Source organism: Pygocentrus nattereri, chromosome 10 (assembly GCF_015220715.1).
Source record: "Pygocentrus nattereri isolate fPygNat1 chromosome 10, fPygNat1.pri, whole genome shotgun sequence".
Classification (NCBI taxonomy): domain Eukaryota; kingdom Metazoa; phylum Chordata; class Actinopteri; order Characiformes; family Serrasalmidae; genus Pygocentrus; species Pygocentrus nattereri.
In genome coordinates, this window is record NC_051220.1 from 23,185,405 (window position 1) to 23,206,170 (window position 20,766).

General features: G+C 39.3%; 1 protein-coding gene across 6 annotated transcripts in view; it reads left to right on the plus strand.

Moving 5' to 3' along the window:
- The window catches only part of plekhh1 (pleckstrin homology domain containing, family H (with MyTH4 domain) member 1), a 54,349-nt gene that overhangs the window by 22,066 nt on the left and 11,517 nt on the right, over positions 1–20,766 (plus strand). For 3 of the 6 annotated variants that reach the window (XM_037541785.1, XM_037541784.1, XM_017694503.2), the window contains 18 exons: positions 90–239; positions 350–433; positions 527–608; positions 3,937–4,107; positions 4,863–5,632; positions 6,496–6,574; positions 6,783–6,848; positions 9,557–9,648; positions 9,782–9,929; positions 12,402–12,538; positions 12,680–12,790; positions 13,081–13,155; positions 13,662–13,748; positions 14,167–14,325; positions 15,900–15,980; positions 16,133–16,312; positions 17,456–17,567; positions 17,868–17,980. In XM_037541785.1, coding sequence (XP_037397682.1) covers positions 90–239; positions 350–433; positions 527–608; positions 3,937–4,107; positions 4,863–5,632; positions 6,496–6,574; positions 6,783–6,848; positions 9,557–9,648; positions 9,782–9,929; positions 12,402–12,538; positions 12,680–12,790; positions 13,081–13,155; positions 13,662–13,748; positions 14,167–14,325; positions 15,900–15,980; positions 16,133–16,312; positions 17,456–17,567; positions 17,868–17,980 — 2,697 coding nt within the window. The remainder of the gene's footprint in view (positions 1–89; positions 240–349; positions 434–526; positions 609–3,936; positions 4,108–4,862; positions 5,633–6,495; positions 6,575–6,782; positions 6,849–9,556; positions 9,649–9,781; positions 9,930–12,401; positions 12,539–12,679; positions 12,791–13,080; positions 13,156–13,661; positions 13,749–14,166; positions 14,326–15,899; positions 15,981–16,132; positions 16,313–17,455; positions 17,568–17,867; positions 17,981–20,766) is intronic. The other 3 variants (XM_017694506.2, XM_017694504.2, XM_037541786.1) reach the window with 3 other exon arrangements.

Genomic DNA, 20,766 nt, shown 5'->3' on the forward strand with positions numbered 1-20,766 from the left:
CTAATAAACTCCCTCATCATTTTAAACTTGAGGCTTTTATCAGCAAGGGAGTGCTCACTCAAAGATATGGCTAATCTTCTTCACTCAAGGTACAAATAATGGAAGAGAAGCTTAAATCAGCAAATGTGCAACCCAGCGAATCAGAAAGCTCCTTATACAGACGATATCAAGAGCTGACCAGTCAGATGCAGGAAAAAGATGTGATGATAAAGAGACTTGAAACACAGCTGGAAAAACAGGTATGTGAAGATTAGAGGGAGACGGATGGCCATGTATGTCCATAAAACTCACTGGCAGGGATGACCCTGACCTTTTCAGATGCACAAAATTGTTTTCTCCTCCTCCTCAGAGTCTGGTTCGGGCCCAAGAAGCCAAGATTATAGAGGAGAAGGCAGCCAAAATCAAAGACTGGGTCACGTTCAAGTTAAGAGAAGTGAGTTATGTGTTGGGTCGTGCAGTTACTATACTAGCTTTTCTATAAAACATTTTTAATTCAATATTTTATTCCTCTTACTTTCTCTTCTAGATGGAGATGGAGAACCAGCAGTTAAAGATAGCCAACCTGAAGCAGGCGGAGCAGATTGTCCTACTCCAGGACAAGCTCCAAAGTAAATACACAGACTTTTATCTTTTAATGCTCCATTCTACTCTTCTCTTTTTTAAAATAAGGTCTTCCCTCATAGATCGGGCAGGGAACTGACTAACTGCTGTATTTACCAAACAGTCCACAAAATCTAAATATTTAGTGAAACTGGCTCTACTTTTGTAGCTGATCTGTTGTGACCTGCTGTCTAAATTACATCAACTGCTAACTGGCTACTTTGAACATCAGAGGTGCTAATATACACATCTGCTCACAACACATCTAAAACAACTGTAAACAGGAGAAACTGAGAATGGATCAGTTCTGTCTAGAAGCGCTGGAAGTTTTGAAAGAGGAAATGAGTCCCAGCTGCTAATAGATGAGCAGTTTGGAAAATAACTGTGAAGAAAATAAATGCAATTAGAATAACTAGTCTGTGGATACACAATAAAAAACCAGATTGACCATCTGTCTGGCAATTTGCAAGAAACAAAACAAACAAAACAATTTCCTACATTTCAAATATGGAGAAACTACAAATATTTTATTGTTTACAACCCCAATTCCAATGAAGTTCGGACGTTGTGTAAAACATAAATAAAAACAGAATATGATGATTTGCAAATCCTTTTCAATCTATATTTAATTGAATACACTATAAAGACAAGATATTTAATGTTCAAACGGATAAACTTTATTGTTTTTTTGCAAATATTCACTCATTTTGAATTTGGTGCCTGCAACACGAAGTTGGGACTGGGAAAGTTGAGGAATGCTCAAAAAACACCTGCTTGGAACATTCCACAGGTGAACAGGTTAATTGGAAACAGGTGAGTGTCATGATTGGGTATAAAGGGAGCATCCCTGAAAGGCTCAGTCATTCACAAGCAAGGATGGGGCGAGGTTCACCACTTTGTGACCAACTGCGTGAGCAAATAGTCCAACAGTTTTAAGAACAACGTTTCTCAACATGCAGTTGCAATGAATTTAGGGATTTCATCATCTACAGTCCATAATATCATCAAAAGATTCAGAGAATCTTGAGAAATCTCTGCAAGTAAGTAGCAAGGCAGAAAACCAACATTGAATGCCCGTGACCTTCAATCCCTCAGGTGGCACTGCATTAAAAACCTCATTCTGTAACGGATATTATTGGGGCAGTCGTGGGCTGGAGGTTAGGGATCCAGCCTCGTGACCGGAATGTCGCCGGTTCGATCCCCAGAGCCGACAGCACATGACTGAGGTATCCTTGAGCAAGACACCTAACCCCCAACTGCTCCCCGGGTGCTGCGGATTGGGCTGCCCACCGCTCCGGGCAAGTGTGCTCACTGCCCCCTAGTGTGTGTGTGCTCACTAGTGTGTATGTGGTGTTTCACTTCACGGATGGGTTAAATGCGGAGGTGAAATTTTCCCGTTGTGGGACTAATAAGGGTCACTTAATCACTTAATATTACCACATGGGCTCAGGAACACTTCAGAAAAACATTGTCAGTGAACACAGTTCGTCGCTCCATCTACAAGTGCAAGTTAAAACTCTGCCATGCAAAGTGAAAGCCATATATCAACAACACCCAGAAACGCCGCCGGCTTCTCTGGGCCCGAGCTCATCTGAGATGGACTGACGCAAAGTGGAAAAGTGTCCTGCGGTCTGACGAATCCACATTTCAGATTGGTTTTGGAAATCGTGGAAATTGTGTCCTTCCGGCCAAAGAAGAAAAGGACTGTCTGGATTGTTATCAGCGCAAAGTTCAAAAGCCAGCATCTCTGATGGTATGGGGGTGTGTTTAGTGCCCGTGGCATGGGTAACTTGCACATCTGTGAAGGCACCATTAATGCTGAAAGGTACATACAGGTTTTGGAGCAACATATGCTACCATCAAATTAACGTCTTTTTCAGGGATGTCCCTGCTTATTTCAGCAAGACAATGCCAAGCCATATTCTGCACGTGTTACAACAGCGTGGCTTCGTAGTAAAAGAGTGCGGGTACTAGACTGGCCTGCCTGCAGTCCAGACCTGTCTCCCATTGAAAATATGTGGCGCATTATGAAGCAATTAGTGTCCTCAGTTCCCAAACACTTATTGAGTGTTGTTAAAAGGAAAGGTGATGTAACGCAGTGGTAAACATGCCCCTGTCCCAACTTCTTTGGAACGAAATTTGCAAAAAACAATAAAGTTTATCCGTCTGAACATTAAATATCTTGTCTTTGTAGTGTGTTCAATTGAATATAGGTTGAAAAGGATTTGCAAATCATCGTATTCTGTTTTTATGTTTATGTTGTCTCAACTTCATTGGAATTGGTGTTGTATATTTTTGTAGCTTTTTTGTTTATTAGTTTAAAACATTACCATTTACAATGTGTAAAGCCTAAAAATGACATGAGAAGTTCATATAATGCCTTACTTCAATGATCATACTCATTTACTGAAGTGTATCATTGAGGAAATGCCATTGAACGGGGGGAAAAAGGAGAAAAATACATACTTTTTATGTATATTCCACACATGCTCTTAAGATTTTTGTCAATTTCATACAATTTAAGTTTATTTGATGAACGCTAATTGTATCTTTTATGTATGTTAAGGTACAAGAGCTAATGTACAGCTTAAAGTGAAAGAGAAAGACACAGTAAAAGTAAAAGAAACTTGGTAGATGAAGAAAATGCTAAAAAATGAGTAGAATTATGTTAGATGCAGGAAAAACTTGCTTTTAATAACCTTTATCTCCTCTCAAGTCTTATGTGAGGTTGGCATTCCAAAATAATTGTGCATCCTTCTTTGGCCCTGAAAAATCATGCAACTTTTCCAGTGTTAGTCCATATTTTCCACGTTGATATTAGTTTCTAGCCTATTTATAGCCTATTTTATGCCTCAACAGTTCCATAGACCAAAATACATATCCCTTAAGTCAGACTAACTAAAGCCTGCAGCTCAGTGGTAATGCAAAAAATAGCTCCACAAAATGTTTAGTGGGTATAGCCCTAAATAACTCACTCACTCATGTTTAGCAGGCTAAATATTGTCCAAATTGGGCAGCTGTTAGCACTCCAGAAGCTTTTGTATGCGTGACTGAAAGAGAGGTGTATATGATATTAAAGGCCTGAAACACTCTGCATATGTGAATGTCAGCCTTCAATGCTGCTGCTTCCTTTGCAGTTCAATTGACAAAAGCCACTATCTTTCTGCTGTATGTTGAGATGACAAAAAACAGCACTGGAGGTGCTATGAAAGAGACAGACAGACTGACCCTGAAGGAAATGTAGCAATTTAGAACTGTAGAGTGGTAATTTGCATCAATGACACTGTGTGTCATTATTAAAGATCTATTTCAACTGATAACTATGGTCTTTTACAGCTCTGCTGGAGAGACCCACATCTCCTGCTTCTCCCCAGTCTCCAGTGCTTGATGCTCACCTGGTTCCTTCCAGCCCCCTGCACCCCCCCAGCTGCCCTGGAACACCCCCAATACAGGATGAGGGCTGGAGACTGACAGGCTCACGCATGCCTTTGTCCAGCTTTACTACAGGTACACTGCCCATAGACAGCTTGGGGACACATAGCTTTCCAAAAAATATTTTGAAATAAACAGTTATGTTTTCTTTGCAATACCTTACAGAAAGTTACCTTGTTTATTTGAAGAAAAACATAAATGTAAATATTTCATTGCTGTTATAAGAAAATTCATTTTGATATCATTTTTTCACACAGTTGGAAACCAGCTGCTCTTTACAATGTGTAAATATGTCATGATGAATGGACCAATTAAAAAAAGCAAACATTACAAGTCACATTAATTTCTTCTTGAGCTATTGTTTCAGATTTTCAACATTTTCTAATGACATCTGCAATTGGGACAATAGCTGGTAAAATTTCTCTTTACAACTATAACTGCTGGAAAAACCTTTCCTTTTACAAACAGTGAAAAATGTCTGGGTAAGAAAACTGCAGCTAAAGCAGTTTTAGCTATAGTTATAACTAAGAGAGGTATATACTTTATTGCTGTGCACATTTATTTAATTATTGTCTGGCCTGGTCATAAATATTTGTGATTTGTAAACATAAGATTTGTAAACATATTGTTTTTGTTTACATATATACCTAGTTAATCTTTGACTTTGGTTAGTTTTGAAATGTTCATTTATAGAATGTTTTTAAAAGCTAGATGTCCCCAGACCTTTTATGTTTAGGGTACATCGTCCTGTTTACTTGCCCTTCAAAACATACTGTGTAAATGTGCACTATGTGACCTTGTCACAGTAAGTGTTTGTGTGTTTGCTGCAGATGCTAAGAGGAAGGCCGTGGATGGTTTAGACTCTCCTTACCACACTGCACCCAAACTCCTGCCTCTACATGACAGAGGAGACAGTTCTCTGAAGCCTGGCCTGGCCAGAGGTGATCCTGGAGCAGCAGAAGGGCAAGATGGGCTGGAGCCTTCTGTGGCTGTGCCCCGGGAGAGGGGGATGGGAGGTGGTTCAGACAGAGACCACTCCTCTGATGAGCTCAACAGCAAGTTCCGCTCTCAGTGCCTTCGCTCTTCTTCTTCTTCTTCATCTTCCTCTTCCTCCTCTGCCTATGAGACCTCTGGCCCAAGTGGCTTTGACACACCTACCCCAACTCCCAAAAGCCCTCTTCCTATGTGTGTCCCTTTTTCTGTGGGCCGCGGTCCTCAGTCAGGCACAAGTATGACTTTGCCCAAAGTACGTACCCCTCTGACACCTCGGGACAGCATCCAACTGGTAAAGAAGCACCACAGTCAGCCCCAGCCAGGGCTGGAGTGCCTCCACCAAGTCAACGTCAGCATAGATATTGGATCCTGCCTAGCCTCGTCGCGCCGCAGCCTGGCCCCAGCTTCTGTATCGACACTGGGAGTGGAGGAGACTGACATAGATGAAGGGCCGCCCGAGACCATGGAAGGGGTGGTGGAAGGTTCAGCTGCAGAAGCTGTGCCCCATGATGGAGTGTCATTTGTGGGGTTGGCTGAGGAGCTGGAGATGCTTGATCCGGAGGCTTTGAAACCACCAACACCACCTCTGCACCGCTTTCCTTCCTGGGTAGGATAGGGAACAAGAAAAACTAGTGATGTAATATGAACAATGAAGGCATAGTGACAACAATGCATTAAAGTTAGTAGGCACCAATTAGCACACTCTGAGTTGCATCATGATGACTGAACTATCCTTTAACTGTCCTTTAATGGACAGTTCCTTTAATGTACCTGCTGTGTTTAGCCTGGGACAATTTTTGTCAAGGATCCTTTATTTACTCCACGCACATCTTCAGAAGATGAGAATCCTTTGAAACGCATGAATTGGGAATAGAAACAACCCAGCATCCACTTACAATACCTGCAGTGCCAGTGTTTTCACTGTGGTTAATCCCCTTTTGTCATAATGTAGTTAACCTAGTAGCATGTAAAATGTGAGGACACAGCCAACAATTGGGTTTTGTCAGCATATTCAACGTTGAGAAGTAATTGCAGGCTACTTCACACATGTTAGAACAACTTGTTAGAACAATATGACAGTATTGAAGACAATGTAAAATTGTCAATTAAAAAAAATAGAGCAACCCCCCCCCCCAAGAAAAAAAAAAAATCAATTGTATCTCATCTTCCTCACACTACACATTATGTGATTTTACAGTACCATTTTCAATTAATTAGATGCTTTGTATATCACCTTAATTGGCTTGGTTTTACTAACATAAATTTACATTGTGAGCTTGTGCTATATATGTATAGACAGATATCAGCTCAGGGCTTTGCTCAGCTGGCAATCAAATGACTTGGTTTATGATTATGATAAAAAAAATTACTTAAGACTAAAATGTGTTGTGTATTTATAAAAACACAGACTGAATCAGACAAAACTGCTCAGTCCTTCGTTGTTATTGACTGTCGTCTTGTGTTCTGCAGGAGAGCCGTATCTATGCAGTGGCAAAATCTGGCATGAGAGTCTCTGAAGCAAGCCCTGGAGCCAGGAGTACAGGGAGAGGTCAGTCAACCAATTAACAAATACCAGTCCAGCATTAACCAATCACAATCATTCATCACTCAGTCACCAAACAGTTACCAGCAACACCACTCCATCACTAGCTCAAGCACCACACTGCACTCACTTGGTGCCATCGTAAACAGATGTGCTTTAGGGGGGAAGATTGTTCTAGAATGTCTCTGTGATTTTGCTCCTCTTGATCTGTCAGTGAGAGGCCAGGACTTGTTTGATGTCACTTCCTCTCACCTGGGGGAACACACACACACCTGTGCAGGTGAGGCCTCCATTCATTTAACCTTTTAGAAGCTTTTAGAGGAGTGTCAGAGTACAGGGTGAGAATGGAAAAGCTTCTTTCTAATTAACCCTGATGAAAGGACGAAAGCAGTATGTAATTATCACTCCCTCCCCTCCTTCTCTCTCTACCAACAAAGAAGAGCAATCTGTAGAATTGTGTTACAGATTCTTAAGCTGATCCATTGGCCTTAAGAGTCAAGTTCCAAAAAGAATCCAAAGCTGGATTAGTTTTACCAGAGGATTTTCTGCAATGTAATTTGTGGGATTTCACTGTCCAATTTATACAGGATATAGGTTCTATGTCTTTTCTCCAAATTAACACAGAAAAACGTAAAACATCAAGGCCTGGATGTACATGTCAGTGAGGTGCCTTACTCAAAAACAATAACAACACTGACATTGCAGATTCATAATACTTTAATTTCACAGATTCCATTGTTATTCATTACATACTACAGACAGTCATAAGCTCTGTTCACACATTTTATTTGTATTATCATTTTAGGTGGTCATAAGTGGACAGTGAGATGTATAGTCATTTGCAAAGGAAATCTCCATATGTCTTGAGTATGTTTTCAGTGACCACATGTGATCAGATTTTATGATTGCAGGAAGGATGCCATGTACACTTTCAGTAGTATTCAAAAGTTTGAACACTGCTGGTCAAATTACATGTCTTGTTGAAGTGAAAATAAGTTACACATCCTCTATAGAGAACACACCTTAAAATGACATTTTTAGCACATTTGCTGAAACATATGGGAAAAAAAACATACAATAATATTTGCACAGGCCACACTGTTTTTTATGTTAAATTTAACAAATAAACAGTAATGGTGATGACGTGCACATGTTCTCTGTGTAGAGAATGTGTTTCTCTGCATTTGTAAACAGACAGAAATGTACAGTGAGTCCTTGCTGATGTACATGTACAAGCAATTACAAATGTTTAAAGCCCATTTATAAACAAGCAGGAGAGGAGATGTAGAATGCAGTTGCTTTTGTTTCTGCTGTGATGATCTAGTTGATTAATCATTCCTTCAGTGTTACTGAGGCTACATCAGGATGATATTTGTAGTGTGAACGAGAACATGTGGCATCTTAATCACTGATCACCTCCAAAGGTGATTTAACTGGCACATTGGGCCTTGTGCACACCTGCATTTAGCTCTACTTCTGATCAGATCAGATCAAGATGTATGTTAATACCAGAGATGAAAGGAGCCGCAGGTCTTTAGAAACATCTGAATATTAGAACCAGCTTCTTAAAAATTGGAGTCATGCCTAATCTTAGCAGGCAGGAAGCAGTGTTGGACACCTTCTTGTTGAATGTATTGTCTGTTTTTCATACAGTCAGCTTTACTGGTGTTTTTTCTTGTCACTCACATTCACCAAGCACCATTCAGAAAGGTCTTTTCATGAAGGTCTTATAAGTCTTGGTAATAAGGTGTGTATGTAGTTGTTCAAGTAACACATGAGCACTGAATCAGTGAGATTATTTCATGATAGCTTGTAAGGTGACAGCATTGCCAACTGTGTGTAGCACTATCCTGTGGCATATGGTAATGTATGGGTGATCCTATGTATATTTCCTAAATAAAAGGCCAATATTCGCCATTAGCAGCAAGTATGCACCATTACTATGGAAAATCATCATTTGATCTACTCTATATTTCCAAAAGTATTTGCTCGTCTGCCTTCACACGCATATGAACTTGAGTGACATCCCATTCTTAATTCATGGGGTTTAATATGATGCCGGCCCACCCTTTGCAGCTCTTCTGGGAAGGCTTTCCACAAGGGTTATGAGTGTGTTTATGGGAATTTTTGACTATTCTTCCAGAAGCGCATTTATGAGGTCAGACACTGATGTTGGATGAGAAGGCCTGTTTCGCAGTCTCTGCTCTAATTCATCCCAAAGATGTTCTATCAGGTTGAGGTCAGGTGCAGGCCAGTCAAGTTCTTCCACACCAAACTCGCTCATCCTTGTCTTTATGGACCTTGCTTTGCGCACTAGTGTGCAGTCATGTTGGAACAGGAAGGGGCCATCCCCAAACTGTTCACACAAAGTTGGGAGCATGCTATCATGGTACCATGCAGGAATTCACTGAGCTTGTAGGAGTGACCCATTCTTTCACAAATGTTTGAAAAAGCAGTCTGCATACTTTTGGCAATATAATGTATGTGTTTTTGCAGTTTAAAGCAGAGCTTTTTTGTATATTATTTCTGAATGTACATGTGCCCCTTAACACACACCAGTTATTACTAGCTTGTTACACATGCATGATTATATGCTGAGAAGCCATGGATCAGTCATAGTGCATTGCTGCCGTAGCAACCTTAGTCAGACCCCACCAATTCATCCTGTATTGACCAAGTGGACAGGATCAAGTTCCTGTCATGTTATTTCTTGAAATCGTGCTTCATGTTTAGCTACATTTTATCAAGAAAACTTAGGCAATACAAAGTGTAAAAAAATGACTTTGTTATAATGTATTTTTCAGTAATGTTTTTTTTAGTATTGTCTTTCTAATTGCCCTGCGATGGACTGTCCAGGGTGTATCCTGCCTTTCGCCCAATGACAGCTGGGATAGGCTCCAGCACTCCCAGCGACCCAGAAGTAGAAGTGGCTTAGAAGTAGAAGACGTGTCTTTCTAAATGTCACTTTTGATTAATTGTACTCTGCAGTGTCCACCCTGCCTCAGTACCCTGCAGCTGGTCCTTTCACACATCTCATCTACAAGAACATCAGTGTGCCAGTCTACTCTACACTCAAAGGGGTGAGATGGTGACCAGTGCCTTCATATTTTTATTTTTATTAGTGCCTACTGTTCATCAGTTGTCGCATCAATAAGGTGTCCAATGGTAGTGGGTGAAATCGGCTTCACTGTATGATGTGTGTATGTGTTCCAGAAAGCCACTCAGATCAGCAGCGTTCCTCTCCCTGATGATGACTCGGGTTCAGAGGATGACAGCAGCTCGCTGGCCAGCCTGCGCACCTCAGCATTGGGGCCAGAGAGAAAAGGCAGCACCCCTGGAAGCCCTCGTGCCGCAAAAAGAGGTAAGGGAGTTTAATGCTACCTGGGATATGTGAGTTTAACCAGGAAAAGTTCTGTGACATAATCTGTAAAGGATTTGACTGTCCAGTTTGTATGGGATAAAGTTTCTGAAAATAACTTGGATCACTTGAGATATCAGTGTTATGCGACAGGCAGTATACTCAGACAGTAACAATGCTGCTGTGTCAATAAAGTTTTGTTATTAAATTGTAGTAAGGTGAAGTGTACAGTACTACTATTATTGAGAGAGCTTTTAAAACTACAGATGTTGCTGATTAATACTGGATTAAAAAGACATATCTTTTTGCTAATCACTTTGGATTGCAGAACATTCCCATGTAAGAATAACCCACATAAGCTGTAAAAGGGCTTATGACTATCTAAAATACCTTTCGACTCATTTATTAATTTACAACCCTATTTCCAAAAAAGTTGGGATGCTGTGTAAAATGTAAATAAAAACAAAATGCAATGATGTATAAATTAATTAAACCCTATATTTAATTGATAATACTACAAAGACAACATATCAAATGTTGAAATGGAGAAATTTTGTTGTTTATTTAAAATTTTTTTAATTTGATGCCAACAACACATTCCAAATAAGTTGGGATGTTGCAACAAAAGGCTGGTAAATTTGTGTAATGCTAAAAAAAAACAAAAAAAAAAACCACCTAGTTGTTGATTGGCAACTGGTCAGTAACATGATTATGTATAAAAAGAGCATCTCAGAGAGGCTGAGTCTTTCAGAAGTAAAGCTGGGAAGGGGTAACCACTCTGTGAGAGACTCCATGAGTATATAGTGCAACAATTAAAAAAAATTTGAATGGAAAACAGCAAAGAACTTTTGCTTTTCATTATCTGTAGTACATAATAACATTTAATAGATTCAGAGAATCTGGAGAAATCTCTGTATGCAAGGGACAAGGCCAAAAACAGACACATTACTGTAATGGAAATCACTGCATGGGCTCAGGAACAGGAATACAGTTCATTGCTGCATCCACAAATGCAAGTTAAAACTTTAAAAAGCAAAGAAGAAACCATATATAAACAGGATCCAGAAATGCTGCCGCCTTCTCTGGGCCAGTATTCATGATGGTATAGGGGTGCGTTAGTGCACATTGCATGGGTGACTGGCACATCTGTGAAGGTACCATTAATGCTGGATGATGTATACATGTTTTGGCAACATATACTGCCATCCAAACAACGTCTTTTTTAGGGAAAGCCTTGCTTTTTTCAGCAAGACAATGCCAAACCACATTCTGCTTGTATTACAGCAGCATGGCTCCAAATCCGGGTGCTAAACTGACCTGCCTGCAGTCCAGACCTGCCACCCACTGAAAACATTTGCCACATTATGAAATGAACAATATGACAAAGGAAACCCTGAACTGATGATCAGCTGAAATCCTTTAACAAACGAGAACGAAAACGCATTTCAGTTTCAAAACTACAGCAGTGTCTCTTTAGTTCCTAAACACTTAGTGTTGTTAAAAGAAGAGGTGATGAAACACAGTGGTAAACATGCCCTGTCTCAACTTTTTTGTTTTTGGCATCAAATTCAAAATGGACATTTTTCAAAAAAACAATAAATTTCTCAGTTTCAACATTTAATATGTTGTCTTCGTAGTATTTCCTTTAAAAAATATGGTTATGTGATTTGCAAATCATTGCATTCTAGTTTTATTAACATTTTACACAGCGTACCAACTTTTTTGGAAATGGAGTTGTAAGGTGCTATCCATGGAAAGTAAAGATTGGACTAGTAGTGGGTGGTAAATATAGCCAAAAATTCATATAATCATATAATTCAAATGTCTGTTGTTTTCTGTACATATATTTTGAAATAAAAGCATTTCACATGCTAAAATCTACTTTTAATAGGTTAACAGTGACTTATTGTTCAGGGATATATTTTACTTTTTAATGAGAAACATTTTAAACAACAAAAGTAAATCTGAAATATTTTAGTGTGTTAAACAGTAAAAACAGAACTGAGCAATATATAGATAAATCTATTAAAAATTGCATTCTAAAATAAGTCTGGCAAAAACAGTGCTAAATACTGCTTCATGTCTGAATTTCTCCAGTGCTGAAGTTTGTTGCACCTTAAATGTACCATGTAAAGTGGAACAGGAAGTTCAAGACTTCAGCTTTGTTTATTTTTTCAAGTCACTTGTCTCACATGTGATGGAGAATATAGCATGTTTTCATTTTCATTTGAAATGTGACTGAAATTTTGATGGGCTAACATGAGCGTGGTTGTATATCATGTTATCTATGCTTATTTGTGGAACTACTGTTTAACAGTTATGACAGCTTGTATCTGATTTAAGAATTTAAATGAATATACCTGGTGAACTGGTACACATACCACCCACGTCTAGGTAGAACAATATCTTTTTATTTCTGTTGTGTAAATATATATGTGAGCAAATTTTCCTTACCTCTTTTGTCTTGTTTTCTAGGGGTGTCTATGTCTTCTGTCAGTTCAGAAAGTGATTATGCGATCCCTCCAGATGCCTATTCCCTGGACAGTGACTACTCTGAGCCTGAGCAGAAAGTACAGCGCACTTCATCATACTCTTGCGAAAGTGTTGGACCTGTACGTCTCCTGCTAATATAATCACTCACGCTGTCTGTTTCTTGTCATGCTTTCGATTACATTGATTTGTGTATCACTGGAACGTGCTGATGTGCAGTCAAAGGTTGTATAGGGTGCTGATTGGTCTTTGTGTTTCTATAGGAGACTCTAGAGAAGTCAGGCTATCTGCTGAAGATGGGCAGCCAGGTGAAGGCATGGAAGAGGCGCTGGTTTATCCTGAGGAATGGAGAAATCCTATATTATAAATCTCCAGTGAGTAATCACTGATGCCCAACAGCACTGTGCCAGCTTTTGAGATAGTGGTAGACTTTGTTTCAAGCCCTCTGGTCTATTTCTAGTCTATGGTGTTTGGCAGGAAAATAGTGAACAGATGGACCTGATATTCTGGGAAAATGGAGTGAGGCAGCGTAGTTGCAGGAGCAGCAGAAGAGGGCATGACTGATACAATACATTGTAACAGTGGTTCTCAATAACTTTTCATCAAAATTCATCAATGATTTTTTCACAAAGTCTCCCATCTTTCTGTCAAATTTCTGTTGCAGTGGTATTGTGATGGCACTTCCCCCAGCTGCTCTGTATATGGGCAGAGGACATTGTTTAGCTGGGGTGCCACTGTGGTGAGTTTAGTTACTGCATTGTGGAAATTCAAGTTCAGTGCACTGTAGGTATTTTTTCATTTGGGTTTACTGCGGTTTCACTCTTCTTCACTGTTATCACTTCAATATTATAAACAAAAAGTTGCAGAGTGGCTGCGTTTTTATCCTTTTATTACAATAAAGTACAGAACATCAATTGCGTGTACCACAGTTGTGAGTTCCACTGCATAGAACAGAGGGGTGAGAAATCTGTGTAGGTCTTTTCGAAGGAGCCACGTATTCAGAAGGCAATCAACAGGAGAGCCTCATTTGCAGCAGATCACCAATGATCTACCCATTTAAGAGGTCTTTTCTCACAACATACAGTGCATCTCTAAAAGTGATACATGCATCCCTTGTGCTAGTTGACAAAGCCTTTACACTAAGCACATGCAACAAGCAGTGTAGCAAGGCAGAATTATTCTCTGTGAGCACATAGTGGGTATACAGGACTAATGATGTGTTGTTTGGTTCCTTTGTGCTCTCAGAGTGACGTGATCCGAAAGCCTCAGGGTCAGATTGAGCTAAACTCTTCCTGTCGTATAGCCCGCGGAGAGGGGGCACAGACATTCCAGGTGAGAAACATGCACATTTCATTTTGCTTATAAAACCCTTTAACAAAATCTGTCAACCATGAGTTAACCATCAAAAGATGCTGTAGGTCGTCTATCTGCTTGATGTTTTAAGTTTCGTTTGAGCAGTGTTTTTGTCATATAAATTAATGTTTATCCTTGGAGCGTTTATATTATTGGATTACCAGAGTTGCCGTGGTAGCAATTATGTTTAATACTCTTCAGGCATTATACACTAGTTATCTAATCTTTCCGCTGTTTGGAAATCCCCTTTCGGCGCTAAACTTCTGACAATATTACTGTGTTTAATTTCTGGGTCAAAATGTAACAAAAATGGTGTGTGTGTGTGTGTGTGTGTGTGTGTGTGTGTGTGTGTGTGTGTGTGTGTGTGTGTGTGTGTGTGTGTGTGTGTGTGTGTTAGTTAATCACAGAAAAGAAGACATTCTACCTGACTGCAGACTCCCCCAACATCCTGGAGGAGTGGATCAGAGTTCTTCAGAGCATTCTTAAAGTCCAGGCTAGCGGACCCATCACAGTAGAGATGCAAACTAAGCCCACAGTGCGGGGCTGGCTGACTAAGGTCAGAGTTCACACACTGTGCACACTAAGCCCTCTGATTGCTTAGGTGAGGGCTAGAGTTTCCGCCACAGCACTCTCAGGACACCCACTATCAAACACTTGAAAGGTTTACTTTCATTCACCCGAGAACAGCTGTTTGAAAGCATCTGATCTGGTACGATTAGACTGTAATGCACATGGCTGTTATTAAACAGGATTTGTCAGGTTTCCGGTAGTTGCTTGTCTCCGGAGTAGGAGGTGGTCTGATTAGGCTAGGCTGTTTGTGAGTGGGTGTGTGTGTGTAAAGGGGGGTGTGGTGATGAGGTAAGGCTGAATAGGCTCTGAGGTAGATTCCTGGGTGACTAGCACACGTTCAGACAGAACTGAGGTCAGCATGCCTGGAATTTTGCTGAAGCACAGAGCCTTTTCTCAAGCTGTGTGTGCACTCTAACATTTGTTTGTTTTTCTAGATTTTTGGGGCATAAATGTGGTGAATTCATAGGACAATAGGGGTAACTTACAATGTGAAAACCAAGGGAATGATTTTGACTTTGTAAAGCATTTGCCACTGTTGTAATAAAACTTTGTATTGCTGAAATTTATATTTACAGAGGAAAGAAAAGAGCTTCTTCACTTTTAATGTACGGTTACATATTTCAGATAATTTGGGACCATTCTATTGGTCTATTCTTCATGAACTGTCAAATGTCAAGGGCAGCTGGCATTTTCAAATGAGGTAGAAAAAAATTAAGGTTTTGATAGGATGGTGACACAAAAAGTGTTTTATTGATGGGGAAAAATATTCTTTCTTTGTTATTGGGGTTTAAGTTAGGTTAAGTTAGGTTTAGGATTAGGCTATACTTTTATCTTATATAGGCACTGATATATTGTTGCTGTCCAAAGAAAAACATGTCCAAAATAGTAAAGGTACAGGCTTAAACGTGCTTAACTTAATTTAGGTTTATTTAATTTTGGATCATTTCTGCTAGTCTATTCATCGTGAATTTTTACACAATGTAAAGGGCATCTGCAGTGATGGAATAATCAGAAAATGAAAATTGAAACAAATGGGAGTATATGTTTTTTTTGGACAGTGACACTGTGTTCTGATTTTCTTTCCTGGCACTGAAAAAATGATAACTTATGCTTAGTGGCTGTTTTGAGAGGAAATCACGTAAAGGGTCTCTGAATTCTGCACAGTGCTCTAGGTACTTTAAAAATACAATACACCAGGGACATATATATTGTTTCATGTACTCACATTGTATAAAAACAGACTTTTGTGTGTATGCCTGCATGACCTCACCACATCAAAGGAGCGTGGCTGTGCATCTCCACCAGCTGAGTGACAGCTGAGGCTGTAATGTATGGCCTTTTCCTGTGTGAGTGCTTTGATGTGCTCTGTGAGAATCCACTGTTGTTCCTTCTCTGGCTGTAATTTGTGTGTACATCTGTGTACAGCTGGTGGTGTTGACATATTTGTGAAGTAATCAGTGCCCTTCTATGTGTCTTTTTTTTTTTTCCTCCTCGGCTTTCACCTCCATCTGCCTCTCTTACCATCTCTGTTCTTCTTTCTGCACCTTATTTAATCTGTAGGTTAAACATGGCCATTCAAAGCTAGTGTGGTGCACCTTAATAGGGAAAGTGTTCTACTATTACCGCAACCAGGACGACAAGGTGAGCTAATCATAATCTTAATTATCCAATATTTTGTGTTTTTATTTTACTGTTTTGTCCTGTTGTCTGAAGTTTGAGTCGTGTGTGTGTGTGTGTGTGTGTGTGTGTGTGTGTGTGTGTGTGTGTGTGTGTGTGTGTGTGTGTGACATCAGTTCCCATTGGGCCAGCTTCGTGTGCGAGAGGCACGAGTAGAGGAGGTGGACAGGTCATGTGACTCTGATGAAGATTATGAAGCAGGAGGGCGGGGCTTTCTTTCTTCTCACTGTACACTGGTGGTCCATCCCAAAGAGCAAAGCCCCACCTACCTGCTCATTGGCACCAAGCAAGAAAAAGTAATATTCATATTACACCACTTGTTAAACATGGTTAAACATACATAGATAATCGGCTACAGAGAACTTTTACATTGCATATTTTATGTTATACCTACTCATGAACATAATGCTGACTTTTAAAATACATATAACTGAAAGCAGTGTAAGGACCTTAAACAGAGCCTGATCAATTTTGTGACCGGTACTGATGGCAAATTGAAAATGGAATTCCACAGATTTTTCCAAATTTCTGCTGTCAGTGGTTGAGATGTAAACAAATCATTTAGAGAGGTTTAATGTGGAATGGTTTATTGTAAAGAGACTTACAGACTTGGATTTTCTTACAGTGGTGGTAATAGGAACCAGGGGTCACCATGTCAACAGCACAACATAGCCATTTCATTTACTATCCAAAACAGTGAACCTACATGTTTTTATATGTAATATGTTATATGTTGATGATGGTAAAATCTGAAAAAAAGAAAAAAATATATATTTTTTCCCTTGTACCTCTCATGAATGGGTTTAAAAAATATGTTTTGGCCTTTAAGCTTGTCACAAGCTTCAGGCATAAGGCAGCGTGTTCATAACTATTCCATGTAATAACTCAGGTAATAAGTGTGAGGAAGCTTTTAGAGGTTTTAAACTCTGTCTGGTTCCTACCATCACCACTATGAACAATTCTGACTCAATAAGCTGTTCTAGAGCAGATCATTTTATGTCAAAACACTTTGAATGCCTTTGTTTACATCGTAAACATTCAATTATAAATTTTGAAAAATAGGTTCCCATATAAGGAGCTAAAAATTCTAATAACTGATCATATTCTCTGATAAATTGTATTAATTATGAGTTTATTGTTGTTTTTTATTTTTATTTCTAGAAATGTAATAGAATTTATGCTATGTTAACTCATGCTACAGGTTAGTTTTGGATTTATTTGTTTTTCTTCAATCATGATGGTGTTCTTTCATTGTTAGATGTTTTACCTGTGTTGATAAATCTGTGGGACATCATCCAATTTAAATACATTTGAAACAACAAAGTCCCCAAGTTTTGTTAACATTGGTCTAGGAAGATGTTCTAAGAAAAATAAATGCCTAAGTTGCTTTTCATATGTAATTGTGCTCAAACTCCTCCTTCTTTGTGTCTTTCTCTCAGGACACCTGGCTGTACCACCTGACAGTGGCAGCAGGCAGCTGTGCTAGTCTTAAAGTGGGCACAGAATATGAGCAGGAGATTGGCAAACTGCTGGATTTGGATGGAGACCCAGGTAAAAGAGCATTTTGGAGTGAGCTTCTATAAAAGCATCTTTATTAAAGTTGGCACAAATGTTTGGTGTCATGCCATGTAACAAGCAGGAGGGATTTATTGTATAATGTCATTTTAAATGAAAGCTGACAGTTTCAATGACTCCATGCAGACCTCAGACAGTGTTTATGGCCATTCTCTATGGTTTGAAGTCAGTTGTCATGCCGTTTTAATTTGTAACTGAATCTTCACATGGTGTGTGTGTGTGTGTGTGTGTGTGTGTGTGTGTGTGTGTGTGTGTGTGTGTGTGTGTTGTGTATAGACTCTTTACTGTGGAAACATGAGGTGCTGTGCTTCAGTAAGGATGGCCTGCAATCACCTCTGACCACTCTGCCCTCGGAGGCACTTCAAACAGAGGCCCTCAAACTCTTTAAGGTTTGCATGTTTTCTTTCTTTCACCCTCTCAGACCCCATCCACAGATATACAGGTATTTTTTGAAATTTTAAGTATTTTTGTTATTTGGATGTGTAAAACACTCTTTTTGAAAATGCTTATATCATGGTGTCACCTTGTGCATGTTCATTTTATATTTTTCTTTACTGCATTGAGTGTACTTTAAGACCCAGGACTTCATCACAGCCGGAAGTTAATGTCTTTGGTTGTAGTGGCAATAATAATCACTAACAAGCCTTCGCAGTAAGAAAAATACTCCTCTGTTCTACAAAAACATTTAAATGTAACGCATAATTGCTTAAGTCACATTTAACTGCCCATGGGTATTGGCTAATTAAATACAGGCCTACCTTTTACAGCACTAGGTGTAGATCTTTACAGCCAGTATTTTAAGACTGCCATTTTCTTTTTCTTTCCTTTACAAAAAAAAACAAAACAAAACATAATATTGACACTGGCTAGCTATACTGGCTAGTATGTTCTTGCCTAGGCCAGAAATAAGCACACCACAATCAGGTGAAATTTCTTGCCTATGCTAGAAATAAGCACACTACAATCTGCATCACACTCAGTGTCAGGTGAGGCAGGATATGCTGTATGTACATGTTGGAAAAAAATAAGTGTCATTATTATTACTTATTGCAGAAGTGGTGTTAAACAGCAATGGTACGCATCTGATGCTGTGTAAACGCTACCATTGTGATAGCTGCCAAAAATTTATAATCAGCGGTCTGTTTCATTTATACTGAACATAATTGACAAACTGTATTAGCATATTATGTGTATCAACTTTAACTTATTAGCTAATTACTAATTACAAGACAGACAAGTCAGCTGAAATGAAATTAAAGCCAAAATAGGTGCTGAGGCATGCCGCTCCATGGGTTAAAAAGCCAAAACAATTTTCTTGAAAAAATCAGTCAGATTTCGTATGTAATTTACTTGATGTTATTTAGCTTCATGTGCTTGGCAGCTTGTGATAATTACTAATTAGTGTTTATCTCTGCAGCACATTTGCAGCTTATTTGTTGCCTATCCATTTGCTTTTGCAAGCAGCCAATAATTGTCCAAGCCTGCTTGACCCAGCCTGCCAAAATACCCCCCCCCAACACATGCCCGCAACCTGTTGGCTGGTTACCCACAATGACCACAGTGCCTCAAAACAAATCCCGCCTGCAAATTATTTTGCAGATCATGCGACCCGTGGGTGAGCCCGCCTTGTGCAGATTTATATTTAGCAAACATAAAATGCATGTGAGCCACACTATAGCAATAACACTGCAAAATTCTCCATTTGTTGATTTCTTGGGGCTTTTAAATGTACAGTTGCATTTGCAGCATGCCATCATGCCCACCCTACATTTTACAGTCATATTGTTTCCCAAGGTATTTGACCAAATTTGATCACATTTTATAAAGTATTGCTTCCTCCTGGGCTGGCATGGTCATGGGAGTCTTTTCAGATTGTTTTAAAAAAAGATAGGGAAAGCAGAGAGGAAAATGTGTTTTTAATAAATATCCAGATACATGTGGATGAGACCACACACACACACACCCACACACACACACACACACACACACACACACACACACAGACTCATGTGCGCGCACACTCGCACACACACAACCACTTTGTTCTTTCATTATGGCCTCCTATTCTATTTCTGTTCTTTTTCTGTGTTCTGTTACTACTTCTCTCTGTCCCTCTTTCATATAAATGTTCTTTTCTTTGAGGGTCCTCTTGTTCTCTCTCCTGGCCTCTGTTGACTTACTCGTTATCTCGTCTACACTTCTTTTATTTTTTTTTTATCTCTCCTCTTTTCTGTTCTTCATCCCCTCTGGAGGGCTGATAATGTTGCCCAGTGTGATCTCAGAGAAACAGAGAGAGTGACTGTCTCTCCCACAGTCACATCAAAGACAGAGCTGTGAGGCCCGCAGCTCATTAGAGCAGCATGAGAAGATAATGGGCTGGATTAAGCACTGATAGAGGCAGAACTCCTCACAAAAACGCTGCCTTCTCAGCTCACTGTGTAGAGTACAGCACCAACACTGTACAGCAAGAAAAAACATTCAGCTTTGGCTCAAAGAGGAACCATAAATATATTCTGGGCTACTCCAGTTGTCTTTTTACTCCATAACTCATCCCTTATTTTGTTACCACTTTTTTCTTCTCAACCCCAGTGGCCTTGCCTTGAGGTTTACGCAGTTAACATTGTTTTTTTTTTTTTGTTTTTTTTTTAATCTTTTTAAAAGAAAATAAGGCCTTTATAATAACATTTGATACTAGGGTAGAAAGCCTCCCATTCAGTAATGGAGAGCTGTTAGACAATCCTGACTTTATTTAATTTACATTGTAGTTTGTATAGGAGCATAAATGGAACACTAATGGGAAAGAAAAACTTGGCCAATGCACATACTAACTGCAAAGCAAACTTTGTACACAAGCATACTGGATGTGTGGAGCCTGCCATCTAGTGGCAGAGTACAGAAATTACTGTATTGCTGCCTGAAGTTAATATGATTGTACTGATAAGGTCAATGAAGAATATTAAGTCTGATTGCAGGGAGTTTATTGCTTGAAGGATCAAAGGGTCCATAGTACATGAAAATATTTAATTGTGAAATAGAACTAAGTACTTATTCTACAGGATCAAAGCAAAGAGCTACCCAAATATCTGATGGTACTTGTTCTTAGAAAATAAACATAAAACATATGTTCAACAGAAAATTACACAGAAGACCAAACAAATAAATATAATATCTATTT